This window comes from Apostichopus japonicus, chromosome 7 (genome assembly GCF_037975245.1).
Source record: "Apostichopus japonicus isolate 1M-3 chromosome 7, ASM3797524v1, whole genome shotgun sequence".
Taxonomy (NCBI): Eukaryota; Metazoa; Echinodermata; class Holothuroidea; order Aspidochirotida; family Stichopodidae; genus Apostichopus; species Apostichopus japonicus.
Window position 1 is genome coordinate 16107655 of NC_092567.1, and position 16202 is coordinate 16123856.

Here is a 16202-nt window from a genome sequence, read left to right on the forward strand (position 1 = left end):
TCGCATGCGCGCTAACATAATTGATGGCGAGGTCAGTCGACGAAGATTTATAACAAACTTACGTAGATTTGATGTATATCTGATTTTATATGGAAGAGACACTGTAATTTGCGTCGTATAATAAGTGTGGTTTAGCCACTTATAGGCATCCGTAATCGCCCCTTGTAGGCGTCTCATCTTGAGGCTTCCATGCGATAATGTCAGTGGGTACTAGAGATGTGTTACACGCGCAGAATTCGCTAGATACTTGACTTCTTACTAAAATGAAGCCTTACCATGTAAAAAGTATAGGAGTCATCAATTGAGCGCCTTCGGCGCTATACAAGATGTTTGGAAAGCGTACATTCCATATACGCGCATATATACGCCTGAATAACAGACATCAGTGATATATGAACAACTGAGGGCGCGTACGATGTAGCATGTCTGCGCCTGGCGTTAGGGAACACGCGTAATAACGCAATGTCCAATGCGTTACGATGAGACTACGTACTTTAACGTTGACGAAATGGCGCCTAAACACATCACCATAACACCGACGACGTCACAAAGACAGACCAAAAGTATTCAAGTAAATTTGTTTACATATCGTCGAGAAGCTCGTGGGATGTTTGAGATGTAGCACTCAAGAAGGACATAGAGCCGCCATTGAATCCACTTGGTATAAGACCTAAATGGAAGATGTAATATTCTGGGAATTGGGGGGCTACAAGAGGGTCCTGGATGAGCTTCGTAAAGGCCAGGGGTGAGTAAATGTCGGAATATATTTTGTAGGTTTTGTTGGGGGTAAATTATGTGTGCAGCTAATTCAGCGATAAAAGAAGCCGTATGAAAGACTATCAGATATTAGTCAGTTGCGAAACGGAGTAGGGAAGGGAATCGACTTAAGGGGCAAAAAAACATTGTTTCGTTTTGTCCAAAAGATATGTTTCAGTTTATTTATTGCTTTCTGGTCACTTTGCCCAACAACCATTTCGCCCAACTGCCATTTCGCCCAACCAGCCTGGTCATTTCGCCCAACCAGCATGGTCATTTCGCCCAACCAGCATGGTCATTTCGCCCAACCTTTTATTACTAATATTCAGTCAGAATAATATTACTTTTTCTATTTTACTAGTTCAATTTGATTTATTTTGGGTTATGTTACTTCGTGGTAGGTAAATATAGTGAGGTCCGCTCGATATCGATCGGAGTCTGAGCAGTTATTTCGGGTATAATGGGAGGATTACACTACTTTAGGCGGTTACGCATACAATGGAAGTTATATTATTTATACAAACAAAGGGGAATCGGTCTTCATAAAAACATATCAACCCTAACCCCTAACACACTGACCCATCCTCAAGTTTCCTTAATATTCGGTTCATATCCCGTAACGTTAACAATTCCCGAACGTTTTCTTACTTAAGTTATACAAAGTAAAGGACTTCAAGTTTCCTTAATATTCCTTAATATTCGAACGTTTATACTATCAAACCTAACCCCTAACACGTACACGGATCATCTTCGAGTTTTCTTATATTCGGTTCGTATCCTGTAACAATTCCCAAGCGTTTCCTTTTGAAGTATCATATTTAATCAAGGTTGGGCGAAATGACCAGGCTGGTTGGGCGAAATGACCAGGCTGGTTGGGCGAAATGACCAGGCTGGTTGGACGAAATGACCAGGCTGGTTGGGCGAAATGGTAAGGTTGGGCGAAATGGCAGTTGGGCGAAATGGTTGTTGGGCGAAGTGACCTGCTTCCTATTTATTGACCATCCGTAATTTAAGTAGCGGTGGCGAACGCATATGATAATGTTTACCTTCCTTTTAAGAAAACAAATATTCATGCGTTTTAGTTATTATAATTTGACGAAATCTGGCAAGCGACTGTGTGAATTGATTTAGTATAAGGTAGCCGTATTTTACAATCACAGATAACTGCATACCGTATGTGTTGCGGTATTTGATAGCTCCTCATCGGATGCTAATCCATCCTCACCTCCATCATACAAAGTCTATGGTTAGCAGGCGCGTATCCAGGATTTTCTAACCCGGGGGGCGCGAATTACTATCTAAGCGGAGCGCCACCATCGGTTGGCGCGGAGCGTACAAGAAAATTTCTGGTTTTGATACCCCCAGATCACCGGAAATGACACTTCTCGGGCTTTGAAAATGACCAACCAAATGAACACCTTTGCCTGAGAACCAAGTATTTCCCAATTTTGTTTCCATCCATAACCTTTTTGAAGATTGTCACCAGTCACACATTATGTTCGACCTCATTGCATGTCCTATGGATCATTGCTTTTGTAGGCGATTCTACGTCACGGCCCACAATATCCGAAAGCCCGACTTTTCAAGGTTTTAAGCCCATTATTTGTTGAGAATTTGAAAATTCCCATTTCTCGTGAATAAAAATCACTTGAAAACATACCCATAATGTTGCACAAAATTCAATCTATGGACAACCAATAGGGAAAGACCTCCCTCAACCCCTAATAGACAGGTACAAATTGCACGAGTAGAGGAAAGTATGATGAAGAATGTTGGTCAGGAAATTTTTCGAAAATTCAGACACAGTTAATTTGTTGGTGTACAAATATTAAAACCTCTTATTATGGCTATTATAAAACTTGGTTGAAGGAAATGAAAAATAGCAGATATTTCCGATATCAGGTATATCGTAACCGAACACTACACACATAGACGTAGGTCCCGTAGGAGGCGGGGCTGCAGCCCCCACCCCCCCAGCAACCAATTTTTTTCCCCATTTTTTGCGGGGACCTACTGAAAGAAAAATAAATAGCAATGAATAGCTTAAAAATTATCTCCTGGTAATTAAAATAAAGTTCTAAGATTGGCCGATTACTACTGAAAAAGAGAGTTTGACATAAATGGATCTGTATGCTTTTTCTCCATCTACATAAGACATTTGGTTGTTTACATTAGCATCCGGCGGTATACTGTGCTACTTTCACGGACCGTGCGGTACACGATGCCATGCAATGTAATGACCGATGCTTGCTTATATGATATTGGCATCGATATGTTGAAAGCGCGCTTCGCGCGCGAAAAATTTTGGCTTTTTTTCGGGCAAGTCGTTACAGCCCCAAATCCAATTGGGCTACGCCTTCGACTACACACATAGACAGTTTTTGAGGCTGTTCATCGTGGAACAGGCATTTCAATGCTCACTGATATGATGTTATATCTGCTCTTTGCTTTACAAATTCGAACAGGCGTGTACCGAGTAATTGCTAAGGGAGGGGCGAAGCCTGTATGCAAACTATCTAAGCGAAGCGCCACTATGAGTTGGCGCGAAGCGTACAAGAAAAATTTTCGCCGAAAATGCCTCCCAGATCGCTGGAAATGACACTTCCCAGGCCTTGTAAGTTGCATCTAAGCATTGTCTATTTTGAAATTACTAGCAATGTCATAAAGAAAATTTGCTCGGGGGGGGGGGCCTTCCCGAAATGCGTCATGTTCCCGACGACCCCGTCAAGTTCAAGACCAGCCACAGTTGGTTCCATATAGCACAATTGTACAATTGTTTAAGGCGTCCATACACACACGCGTTATGATAGATCATATATAGTATTTATATAGATACATTAGTGAGAGAGGAAACATGGAAACGTCAAAAATGGAGTTGTTGGTGTAAGGGGTAGGGTGAGGCGCACACCCCCTCCGTAATCCTTGATCTGTCACTGGCTACCCTGTGTATATAATAGGGAAAAGCGCTTTAACTATGATTGTTCCCCTTTCTCTTCCCGAAGTCTTGGCTATCTTCTTCTCCCTCCCTTTCTCCTTTTTCTCTCTTGCTCCTTTTTCTCTCTTTTTTCTTCTTCTTTTCCCTTCCTTTCTCTCCTCCTTTTCTTTTTCCCCTCCTTTTCCCTTTTTTCTTCTCTTTTTTTCTCTCCTCCTTTCTTACCCGGGGGGCGCGCGCCCCCAACGCCCCCTCCTGGATACGCACCTGGTTAGAGTTTGTCAAGTTTACATTTATAATATAAAACAAAATGATTAATTATAATTTCTTTTGTAGATCATGTGAGCTCTTCGTTAAGATGATACAGGAGCGGGCTGAGATCGAAGAGAGATATTCGAGGTCCTTAGACAGCTGGCGGGAACGATGGAGCGATCACTCCATTCATGGTAATCCCAAAAATCATATTCCCTTTCTATCCCTAAATCTATGTCTCTCTTTCCGAGTGATATAACAAATCTTATAGATTTATGTGGAAGTGCGGTAGGGTTTAATGGTTGGAGGTTAGGTGTACTGCAAACAAGGTGCCTAAGTTAATTTATATGATTCTGATTTAGATACGATTTTCGCTTAAATGCATTGAAGACTCGCGCACAAAAAGAAACGTCTCATGCCGGTAATCTGACCTAGTAACAGAAATGTTAGACACCACAATCGATCCCAGAAAATACACACACAGCGTGCTACCGTCTGTAACTAGACATTAGTGCACAGTCAATACATGTATCTTCGGTCAATACCCACAACACAGTGTACATAGCAGCGATGGACATCTGAGGTCTAGATAAAAGATAACAAGGTATCACGTTTCATTACCGTCTGCATTTTGTAGCGACACGAACAAAACTTCACTTGCAAGCAACGGAAAGTTAGCTTTCTCAGATGGCGGCACGCGGTTTGGGGCGAGTCTTCAATGCCTCTAAATGTAGTACGAAGGAGGAGGGACTAGGGACAGAAGACTCGTGTCTGTTTAAAGATTGGTTCATTATTATTTCTCTGTTTCTCCAAGGTCGGGAAGTCGGAAGTACTATCATTGCTTGGAATACTTGCCTTCAAGAAGCGTCTATGGTAGCGGAAATCCACAGAGATTGTAGTCATCGACTTAGTCGAGACGGTGGCCCCGCTGAAAATATGACCGGGTGAGTCATACAAACAATATTTAAGCATCATGAGAGTTTATATCTTTATAGTACAAAATCCATTAATTTAGCTTGTCGTTTAAATAAAGCAGATATTTAAATTATAAAGACTCATGACTATAGAACTGGCGTTGTGCAAGATTCTGTTGGCGTCTCGTTCTAGTGAAAATAATAAATGTATTAAGTATATATTTCAATTCTATTTTTTTAAATTATTTTGGGGAGGTTTATTGCAATTACGGCTATATGAATGAAAACTCAAAATATGATTTTAATTGATCAAGTTAAGGCACATGCTTGTGTTTTTCTCCCAACATTTGTTTTGCTTGTTTTTGTTCTGTTCTGTTTAGTTTTATGTTGTTGTTTTTTTGTCTCTTTTGGTTACCAAATTTTACCAGGAAAACCTAAAGTTTGTTCACAGTGGAATTTAAGCAACGTCTATAAAAATAGCCTATTATTCCCTTGCTTAGCAAATGTTCTGTTGGTATTTTCAGATGGCTTGGAGAACACTTCAGACAAAAAGACCAAAACGGACAGGACCTGATTCAGAGGACAGAGAACGAGTTTGAAGCAGCATCAGAAGAATTTAAGAAAGCATACGAAAGAACCCTCAGAGTACGAGAGGTAGGTGGCAGGGTATATCTTAGCTTTATTAATCAAATTTGTTTATCGAATCTTACTTCAGCTGTAGCATTCCGACAGATCAAACACTAGGATAAGGGGAGGCCTGGTCACTGGGGTACACGCAAAAAAATGGAGTGTTGAATTTTAACACTTTCCAGGTGTAACCGTTCACCCTACACCTGAAGGGTTACTCTGACCCTGAGTAGGGTTATATAATTTGTGTAGCGTGGATTTTTTAACACCTGCAGAAGTGTACTTTCAGTTCGAGCATTCTGATTGGTCAAACCTCCCGTCAGCTGGATTCTTAGTGTAAGTTAAGTGTTTAAACGATACCAACGTACCGTGAACACCCATTTACCGTACCTAGCAATACTTGTACCAGTTTGTCGACATTTATCGTTACTAAATGTACTATAGTAACCACAGCCATATATACGTTCAAGCCACAAAACGTTACGTAATCAGTGTGCGATAACGAGCTACAATGGCATGAAAATGACGTTATAGGAGACTGGGGCCTGGAAGAATTGATTGAAAAATTCGAAGGTATGTTTTGAAATTATGTAAGTGTAAGTGACAAGAACGAGATATGCTTAGAGACCCACGACTAAGCTGGATAGACGAATGCATTTGAATCGCTTGCGTTACGTAGACCTAACGTTAAAGTCATACTATAAGTTAATATAATAGGCTAGCTGCTGTTTGTCATAGTCAACTCATAATTGTCAACGGATCAGTGTAGCCTACATACAAGTAAACATTAAACGGAATTGCCTTCGGACGGACGGAGGACTTTGGTCTAGGCCTTTATTGTAATCTAGTGCATTCTATTCCTTTTTGTGCGTTAACCGTAACTTCGTATACCCTGCGAGTCACTTTTTTAATTAGTACTACTTCTAGGCCTAGGCCTAGTATTAGTAGGGTATACTTAGGCTATTTCAAGACAATGTATTTTAAATAGCATCGGGCATGGGCCTATAGTTACGCTGGTACTATGTTCAATAAGGGATAAACATATATTCATGTAATGCAATATATAATTACCACTAATTGCCATTTTAGCTTGTAAGTTGTAGCAAGTAGGCCGAAGCTGATGTGGATTGGTGATACTTTTAGACCTAGGCTAGGCCCAACTATAATTTAGCTATCTTATGGAAGTGATCTAGCTGTTATAATTCATATCAATCTACACAATTGCATACAGTGGGAGTGAGCATTGTTTTAAGCATTAATGTTAACATGATGCATTGGTTATAAAAGTTGCCTACCTTGTCTGATGAAAGTTTAATGCAAGGTCCTGTTTTGACAAGTAATCACTATAGGCCATCTGGCTTTCTAGATTCAAACGTACTTGAAGAAGTTAGAATCACAACTGATTGAATTGTGTGCATTTTTTTAAGGAATGTTCATGTTTTGTGAGGGGTACATGTAAAAAACTGCTTATGCTCCAAGAAGGTTTTAACACAACTTCATTATGATGGGAATTTTCTTTTCTTTTCTTTGTTGTTACTTAGGAAGCATCAACTTGGAATTCTATTTGCAAAAGATTTCAGGGAGACCTCAGCAATATGTGTTACTTCTTGGAGGAAGCAAAATACACCCCAAGCAGTCATTTGTGATCATCCAGAGACATGCCCTACCCCAGAGGACATTTATGAAGCCATTGATGTTTGCTTCAAATTATTCTACGTGTTAAATCTGAATTATACTAAATTGCAAGTCTCGGTGCCTGGGAATTTTTCCAAAAAATTGTCTACAAGTTGCCTGGTGGTGTGAAACGCAACCAGATTCAAGATTTTTATGCTCACCGTGCCGACAAAAAAGACAAAGTTACTGCAGTTTACCAGTTGTCATAAACAGAACTCCATGTTTCCTCATCTCACGGATCAGATTGTATGTAAAGTTGCTGCTTATTTGGAATTGTCTTTGGGAAGAGTTTTTTTCTTTGTGTTTAATTTGGAATACCAAAGGCACGAGCCAACAACAAAGACAAAGTAACTGCAGTGCAGCAGTCATCATAGACAGTACTCCACGTTTTCTCATCCCACGGATCAGCATAAAAGTTGTTGCTTATTTGAAATTGACTTTGGGAAGAGTTGTTTCTTGCGTTTAATCTGGAATACCAAAAGGCATTTGCCAACAACAAAGACATAGTCACTGTAGTGTAGCAGTCATCATACACAGCACTCAATGTTTTCTCATCCCATGGATCAGAATTTTTCTAGAGTTGTTGCTTATTTGAAATTGACTTTGGGAAGAGTTGTTTCTTTGTCTTTAATCTAGAAACCAAAAGGCATGTGCAAAAAAATAAAGACCAAGGAACTGAACTGTAGCATTTGAAAATGTTGGCACTTTTAAGTTGACTTAATTCCACAAGACAATACTTTTATAGCCTAAATTGTTCGTTTTATATTTAATGGGATAAAATAAATGGACCTCTGGAATAGCAAGGTAGTAGGGTGTTTAATTGCTGAAAATCCCACATTCTGAATTGTTTGTGTTGTCATTGCTTTTTGCTCTTTCTTAAATGTAACTTTCTGCTGTGAGCGATTCAAACATGCATCCATATTGTTTACCTAATTACTAGGTAATAATTAACCTAAAACCTGTATAAAATATTTACTAAACGGGTGTGATGTAAACTTTTCTGGCAAAATTTTACATAACAGTATTGTATTTGCGTTACATAATAAACATTTAAAACTTTACAAACCAACAATTAAATATACATTCAGAAGTATAAACGAGAGAGCACTATTGTGTGTTGATAGTCCATTAAGTATCCTCTTGACACAGATGACAAATGAACACTATATGGTTGTAATTCTACTCACTGAAGCAGAACTTTGACACCCAGAAGGCCAAAAAATGTGCACTAGAGTGTTAATTATACTCTCTGAAGTGCAATTTTGACACCCAGAAGTGCTATCAAATGAACACTTTATGGTGTTAATTTTACTTCCTGCAGTGTCATGTTGACACCCAGAAGTTTTAACAAATGAACACTTTATTGTGTTAATTTTACTCCCTGTAGTGTACCTTCAACACCAGAAAGTGTTATTTTGACACTTGTATGGGTGTTGTTAAGGCAACACTCGCAAAGTGTTATATTATGTTACACTTCTGAAGTGTTAATTTAACCCGGTGGGTGTTGTCCCTAATCCAAACAGGGTGGGGTGTTAAATTCAACACTTTACGATTCAAATTTAACACTTCATTTTTTTGAGTGTAGGGTGGAATCGTTTACCAGTGAACACGTGCACAAACAATCATTTTAAACGTCAAAGGACCTACAGAGTCTGTAGGTTTGAATACAAAGGACTGGTCATATTGAGACCAATAATCCTCGGTGAGTAGAATGCTAAATGCTCGTCAATGAACTGAAAATGAAAATAGTTCGTAACGTAAGTAAGTAACCATCAATTAGCGTATTTACCCCCAATGATCTTGAACCCATTAATACAGATTCTTTCGTAGAGGAGCACAACATATCGTGGACGTATCCGTCATTATATATATATATATATATATATATATATATATATATATATATATATATATATATATATATATATATATATATATATATATATATATATATATATATATATATATATATATATATATATATATATATATATATATATATATATATATATATATATATATATATATATATATATATATATATATATATATATATATATATATATTAATAAATAAATATTGCTTTTGAAGGCTTACCACAAACTAAGCGAGGATGCTCAGAAGGCTCGTCGATTTGCTGACGATGAAAGACAAGAGAAATTTGTAAACCAATCAACAAAAAACAGATTGTTTAACAGAGCGGATAAGCTGACAATACAAGAGAACTATGTGAGAAGGGTCTATAAGAGGCGTGTCGATACGTGTCAAGGAGACGTGAAGGATCGATATATAGAGGTAAGTGACTTTTAACAAGTATAGATTCTTCTTAAAAGATGCATTATCATGTGCAGCATTATTATAATTAATATTAATATATTTGCTCTGAGCATTATGTATAAGGAGCATAATGTATAAGGAGGGTTTGCAAGAGATGAGTTGATACTCATAGAGGAGAAGTATACCTATTGATTTAAAGAGGTAAACGACTTGTATGCAAGTATAGATCAAATGCACAATGCACAAATTTATTTTCGGTAAGAAAATAACGTTTGTCGTACATTGAAGGAGGGAGGGGAAAGGAATTACAAGCAATGCGTTAATACGTGTCGTAACGTTTAAATGTGTGTATTGGATATGATTGTATTAATATGAATCTAGAGGCTGACTTCGGTCAGCTTGTGGCTTTGATAAGCCAATGATGGCTTCTTCGAGAGTTCCTGCTTGCAGGAGGATCTAAAATACATACCTACAAACATATTGGTTATGCTCATATTCATTTGCTATCTCCTTTACAGTAAAACCCATTAGTAGCCAACGCGTAACTAGGCTTATGATGTAATCGTTACGTCATAGTTACACTGTGAGATGACTCGAGTAAAGGTAACCATAAAACAAGTAACGCCTGTGCTCCCTGTCGTTGGCGTTTCTCTTGTTTTTTCTTCTTTTTGTTTGTTCAGTGATTAATATGTGTGTTGTATTTTTACTATACAGGGAATGGAAAAAGTGCTAGAAAGATGCCGTGGTATCGAAACAGCTCGTCTGCAGTGCCTAAAAAACCAGATATTAACATTTATAACGATGGTGGATATGAGCGGGGCCTCAACAACGTAAGCAATGTTTCAGTTAATGTAATTCTGTCATTATTATTACGGTGAAATATATTAGTCAGGGTTGATACCCTACTTTTCCTAGTGTTCGTATTCCATGCACATTTAGATCACGTCAGGATGTTGCCTGTGTACACACAATGGAGGAGCACCAGTGTAACAGACCGTACACAGAAAACAAACTTTAAATTTACTTACTTGCTATTTGAACAAGAAATGATGAATATAAAGAAAAAACATTCTTGGATTGGAATAAAATTATTACGAATTTTATGCAATGAAACATATTCTTCTATTAACTGATTTTTGAAAGTTGTTTTTTGTTTGTTTGGAGGCATAAGCCTACTGAAATTCTCAAATGAATGCTGATAGGGGCTACTGATTTTCTTGAAGCAGACAACAATGATATCGGTACGTTTAACTTGTTGACGGGGGAGATTCCATGAGTTAGAGGGTGTAAAATCCCACACTTCACCCCTTTTTTTGAACCTCACCACCAACAATATAGTAATAACAGTACAACATTATCATTTCAACATGTTTATACAAAATTATCATCCCGTGATTAGTGACATTTGTTAATACCGGACTGATTTTGTTGTGCACTTTTAAACTTGTTGCCATCTGCCGAAACTAAAATGTAAATTTAATTTATCTATTAACATGTGTTTTTCTGTATGCAGGTTATTGGAAGCTAGCCGCGCAGCATATAATGACGTCACCAAAGCTAATCCGGATATGGACGTCCAAGAGTGGGTTTTAAGCTTCAATCTTAATACCTTCATAGAGCTGCCATCATTTGAAGAATTCATCGCAGGTAGCGAGGAGTACGAGACCGTCCAAGAAAGCCAGAAACCACAAAAACCGTCGGGCTCATTCTTCCAACTTTCTCTTTTTGGCTCCAGTTCAGATCAAGATGATAGCTCCGATAGTGAATCAGAAAGGTAGGCAATTGTAAGAAAGATGGCCGGCATTTGTAGTCATGGTAACTGTACAATGTGGGAAGAAGGTTAAGTTATTGCTGGGCGGTAACTGTTACTGGAATATGTGATGATACTCACGTTGGTTTATTATAGTTCTTCTCCTTTTCATTTTGCATTCCTTGACTTTGTTTTGTCTGTAATCGTTGTTGACTTAAACAGACCTGAAGAAATATTCCTTGATTCGTAGGTATTTTCTTTCTGTATAAGTCGTTAAGCATTTTATTGCATTTGGCAGTGAACGACTACTATTCATTTTATTTTATATCCAGTTCTTCTAGTTCAGACAGTTCATCCACTTCAGGTTCAGAGAGTGACAGCAGCTCCGCTACGAGAGTTAGTTCTCTATCCAATGTCGCTCGTAAATCTAAGAAAACAGCAACCAATGGTAAATCTGCGATTCAACCACGTGATCAACACAACAGTCGTCCCCATTCAAACGTACCGCATCACAGACAACAATCCAATAACCATATCGGAAATGCTGATATCAGTGTGCAACGGCAAACCAGTGGACAATGGGATCGAGTCACAGAACCGTCTGCTCGGACCTCGACAACCCAATCAAATTCAAGCCAACTAAGTGTCAATCAATCCACGCCTAAAGTCTCCGCAAGAGCCGATGAAACAACAACTTCATATCAAGGTGACGTCACAACAAAGAGTGACATCCAGACAGCATATGCACATACATCTAAATCTACCGGATTTTCTATTGACAACAACACTGTAGATGTAAATGAGACATCGCAGACATCAGCAGTAGTCCACAACAGAGACACAAATCAACTGCAAGACGCAAACCAAAGTCATGACCTCACTTTTGGCAAAGTGGACGCCATAAGCCAAACCATCAATAACGTAACGACGGACAATTTCAGCAATGCCATCATGTCTGTAGCAGGAGAACCATCAGCTCATGACAGGCTACAGAATGAATACCGCGGTGATAATGAACAGCCAAGTATTGACGAAAAGCCAATCACAGATGAAAGTTCAGTGATCAGTTCCTCATATGCAAATCTTTCTGAACTGCGCAAAGAGAACGACCTCAAAAGTAAAGGTATGCATACACATGAACCAGGAGGTGTAGAAACACAGAAAGGTTGCCTCGATAACAATGGTGAAACAGTTTTCGAACAAGATATCACGCCAGTAAAAAACACCAAGAAGTCTTCGTTCTATAAGAATACTCAATGGTCACCCGTCTGTCCACCATTAACGTGTGACAAGAACGAGCAGAATGCGGTCAACAGTTCAGAAAGCAAGGAACGGAAACAAGTCAAAGAAGGAGATGCCGTTATACGCCAGAGGATAGATGTGAACACGACGAATTGCCATCACGAAAATCTTTGCCATTTTAGTCAAGAGCCAAATCACCAGGAACGACGCAACAATGGTGTAAATCCTCCCACAGGCGACTTCGATCGTAGACACGATCATCACCGTTGCGGGCATACGGTATGTTGCCAGCTGCTTGAAGATGACGATATGTGCGTCTACAGAGCACCTCAAACAATGTTCTCTCCTGATAAGTGTCTGGCTCGTTGGTTCCTTGGAAGATACCCAGAATACGAACAACTGGGAGAAAACATGTGGCGCCGTTTACAGAAAACCAACCCGACTAGGTACCAAGCAGCGCTAATGGACGCCAAGAAACTGATGCTGTTTGTTGATACTAGGTCCTCAAATCACCCTCCTAACATTGCTAATGTCGATATCTGTAACAGCTTCCACACTTGTCGGCGACAATATGATCAAAGGCAGCACTGCGGGTGCGTATATGAAGGACCCGATCAAGAGAAAAAGGGCCAAGACGCTAGTCATAAGAAGAACTGCCAAGTTACACAAGCCGAAGACAAGCTTTGTCAAGAGGTTACCTCTAGATTATTGCGTTCTCATCAATCCTTGCATGATACGAAGCAGTCAAGAGACGAAGATAAATGCGGGTTGCAAGGTAGTTCTGAACATATGTGTAGGGTAGCGGCAGGTTTAATTCTCGGGAAAAACACCCATGACGAGAGCGAACGTCTCGATAGCCCAAGATGTGATTGTAGAGAACCATCGCAGATACACGACGAGAAGCAGAAGAAGGATTGGAACGTTCGTAGCTGCAGTTGTCATCAAAGACGAGAGGACTTCACAGATGAAACATACCAAGAAGAAGATCGAACATTGGACAGTTCGGATGGTAAAGTTTCTTAAATATTGTCTTAGACATTTTGATCTGAACTGACTGATATTTCTTTGGATTTTATTTTGGCGGCAATAGTTTGTTTTATGGCCGGAAGTATCCCTAATTATTCTGAAATGGGTTAAGACAGTAGATGACGCAAGTACTGCTAGATTATCCTAACATGTCTAACAAGTTTCGAAGTCGTAAAATACACTTTTCAGCTTTTGCTTGAGAGCTTCGAAATATCTATTGCATATGGTATTCATTTTGTGATAACCACAGTGTTTGAATGTTTCCATAGCCACATTGGCAAAACGATCGTCATTGAATTATTATCATCAAGCGATTTTGTTGCAGTTTACCAATTTAAAGGTTTATGGGGGAAACATGAGAAGTAGGGAGGATTACACCTTTCCCCTTTCTTTGGATGGGTGTGACTAATTACTTAAATAGTAAAGATGATTTTTATTTTACGAACAGAATCAGATTTTAGCACCGACGTCAGTCCATCAGATGCTGATAACACGAGAGTAACAATTCACGTAGATGATCGTCATAAAGCTGACAATGACGCGAGGGAAGCACTCAAACCAACAGATGGCGAATTCTTAGTGAAGGCGCTCTATAAATTTTCACCAGCTAACTGGGATGAGCTCAGGCTACGAACGGGTAGGTTCAATTTGTTCATTATGTGTCACTGCTTGTTTTTTTAATATGATTTTATGGCAGATGACCTATGGAAGGGAAAAATATTTATCCAGGATTTTTTAAGGATCGATGTAGAACGCTCATCACCACCCTTCCTCAGAAAAAACAAAATTTAAGTCAAATTGTCCATTCTCAGTCATAGTTAGACTATAAATCATGTATTTAGTTAGATCTAAACGCAAGGTTGTGGTTAAGTCGTCTTTGAATTATTGTATGAGCTTGAAAAGAAGGTACAAGTCCCTCACATTCCGAAGGGCTTCCCGGGACCGGAGGAGTGATCTAATTCTTTCCCAACTGAACAAAATCTCCCGACTGTCCACGGAGATAGGAGGCATATGCGCCCCCCCCCCCATTTGCTTACACCACTGAAAATGTCAGAAGAACTTAACGGCTCACACCTCCAACACCCCATCTCCAAATGGACCAAAGCAATCCACCATGCCTTGGCAATATATAGGTACCTGTGAATAACCTGATTAAAGTGCATCTTATTTATTCTGTTTTTCTTTGTTATAGGTGAATATTTGATCCAGATAGGACAAGACTCTGAAAACGGTTGGGCCATGGGTAGAACAAAAACAAAACAAGGACTCTTCCCTGCGAGTTATGTGAAATTTGTGAAGAAATGAGAAACAAGCACATATACAATCATGAATCATTTTAATATTACATAGAATAAACAAACAATAACAAATTCAACAATTCATTCTTATTATCTGCGAAATATTATAAACCGTAAATATGGTAAATTATCTCAAATAAAAAGTTAAAACGCAATCAATTATCTGTCTCCTTTTTCCTGTCTTTTGTTAAATATTGAATGAATAATCCGGTATCTTGTGTGTCCTAAATAAACATTATTTTACGTATGTAATATGTTAAGGTCACCCTCACGATCAAATGTTAAGTAGAGGGCGATGTATCTCAATCCAAAAGTGTTCTCTCAAATCAAGATTACGTTACGAGCAACGGACATTTGTAAAGGACATATGGTGGTGCGGCCTTCCTAAAACTATTCCATTACCACTACCAGACTTTGAGCGAGGTATTCGTGGAAGCGTTAGTCCCAGGAAACATACTTCAATGTCACACACCACTGATGGTTCAAAGTGTAACACGGTGCGTTATAAATGCTCGGCTGAGAAAACAGTGGCTATTACACCCTCCTACAACAAGAACACCATTCCATTTCCACAACTATTCAGAGCTAAAGGTAGGCCTATTTATTCCAAACAATTTGACTTCCATCAGGTGTCAATTGAATTTAGTAACTTTTTCCATTCCATACATCGTTGTTGTCCTACATCGACAGTAGCAGCTGCCAACCAACGACACAGCTCTGGAACACCTATCTATTGCTACAACTATTGAAGATCGCATCTATCTCGGGCTACCCTTTTATCTTCTACAACCCGTTCGCCGGATCATTTACAAACATGCAGAAGTTCTCACTCGTGACCCGTTCACCAGAGATTCATTCCCTAGAATGCCCAGCACATCCTACCAACGCCTTAACAACCATTCGGTTGACATAGTAAAGTCGTCACAACCCCAAGCACTTTCTGTTGATACTCCAGTCTTGTCCCTTGCAACTGTAGCAGATGTAATACCTGTAAATATGTCACCTTAGATAATCTAATTTCCATTAAAGGCCCAAGTCTTCTTTTGTTGTTAACCAACGTTTTACTTGTGTAAAAGTAAGGGGCCTGATGTTTCGATCCTAGAAAGATCAGAGGCTGAATGACAAGTGACATAAACTACAAGGGACAAATACAAACACATGATACAAACAGATTAATGAGCAGGGTGAACACAAAATAGATTGAAGTAAGAGGATTAGTGGACTTAGGATGGAGAGAAGAAAGAAACAAACAGGGGGAAGAGGAGAGGTAGGAGATAAACTGTAAGTGGATACAGAGAGAAGGTAGGAGATACACTGTATAACATTATTATGTTATTGCTTGTGAAGGTTGGGTTCTAGGAAGTAGACAGAAACTGCTTTAAAAAAAGTTTTCCGACAATAGTTTTTGGGCTGGGGCTGACAAATATTGGGGTGAGGGTGTCTAGCTACGCCAC

General features: G+C 39.1%; 1 protein-coding gene across 1 annotated transcript; it reads left to right on the forward strand.

Moving 5' to 3' along the window:
- The first annotated feature begins 598 nt into the window (after positions 1–598).
- LOC139969480 (uncharacterized) lies at positions 599–14850 on the forward strand. Its single transcript, XM_071974503.1, has 10 exons — positions 599–745; positions 4025–4134; positions 4755–4884; positions 5379–5508; positions 9247–9450; positions 10147–10262; positions 10946–11206; positions 11515–13433; positions 13899–14087; positions 14643–14850. Exons 1-10 carry the CDS (start codon positions 675–677, stop codon positions 14753–14755), a joined length of 3243 nt encoding a protein of 1080 aa, XP_071830604.1. The 5' UTR covers positions 599–674; the 3' UTR covers positions 14756–14850.
- The last annotated feature ends 1352 nt before the right edge of the window (positions 14851–16202 follow it).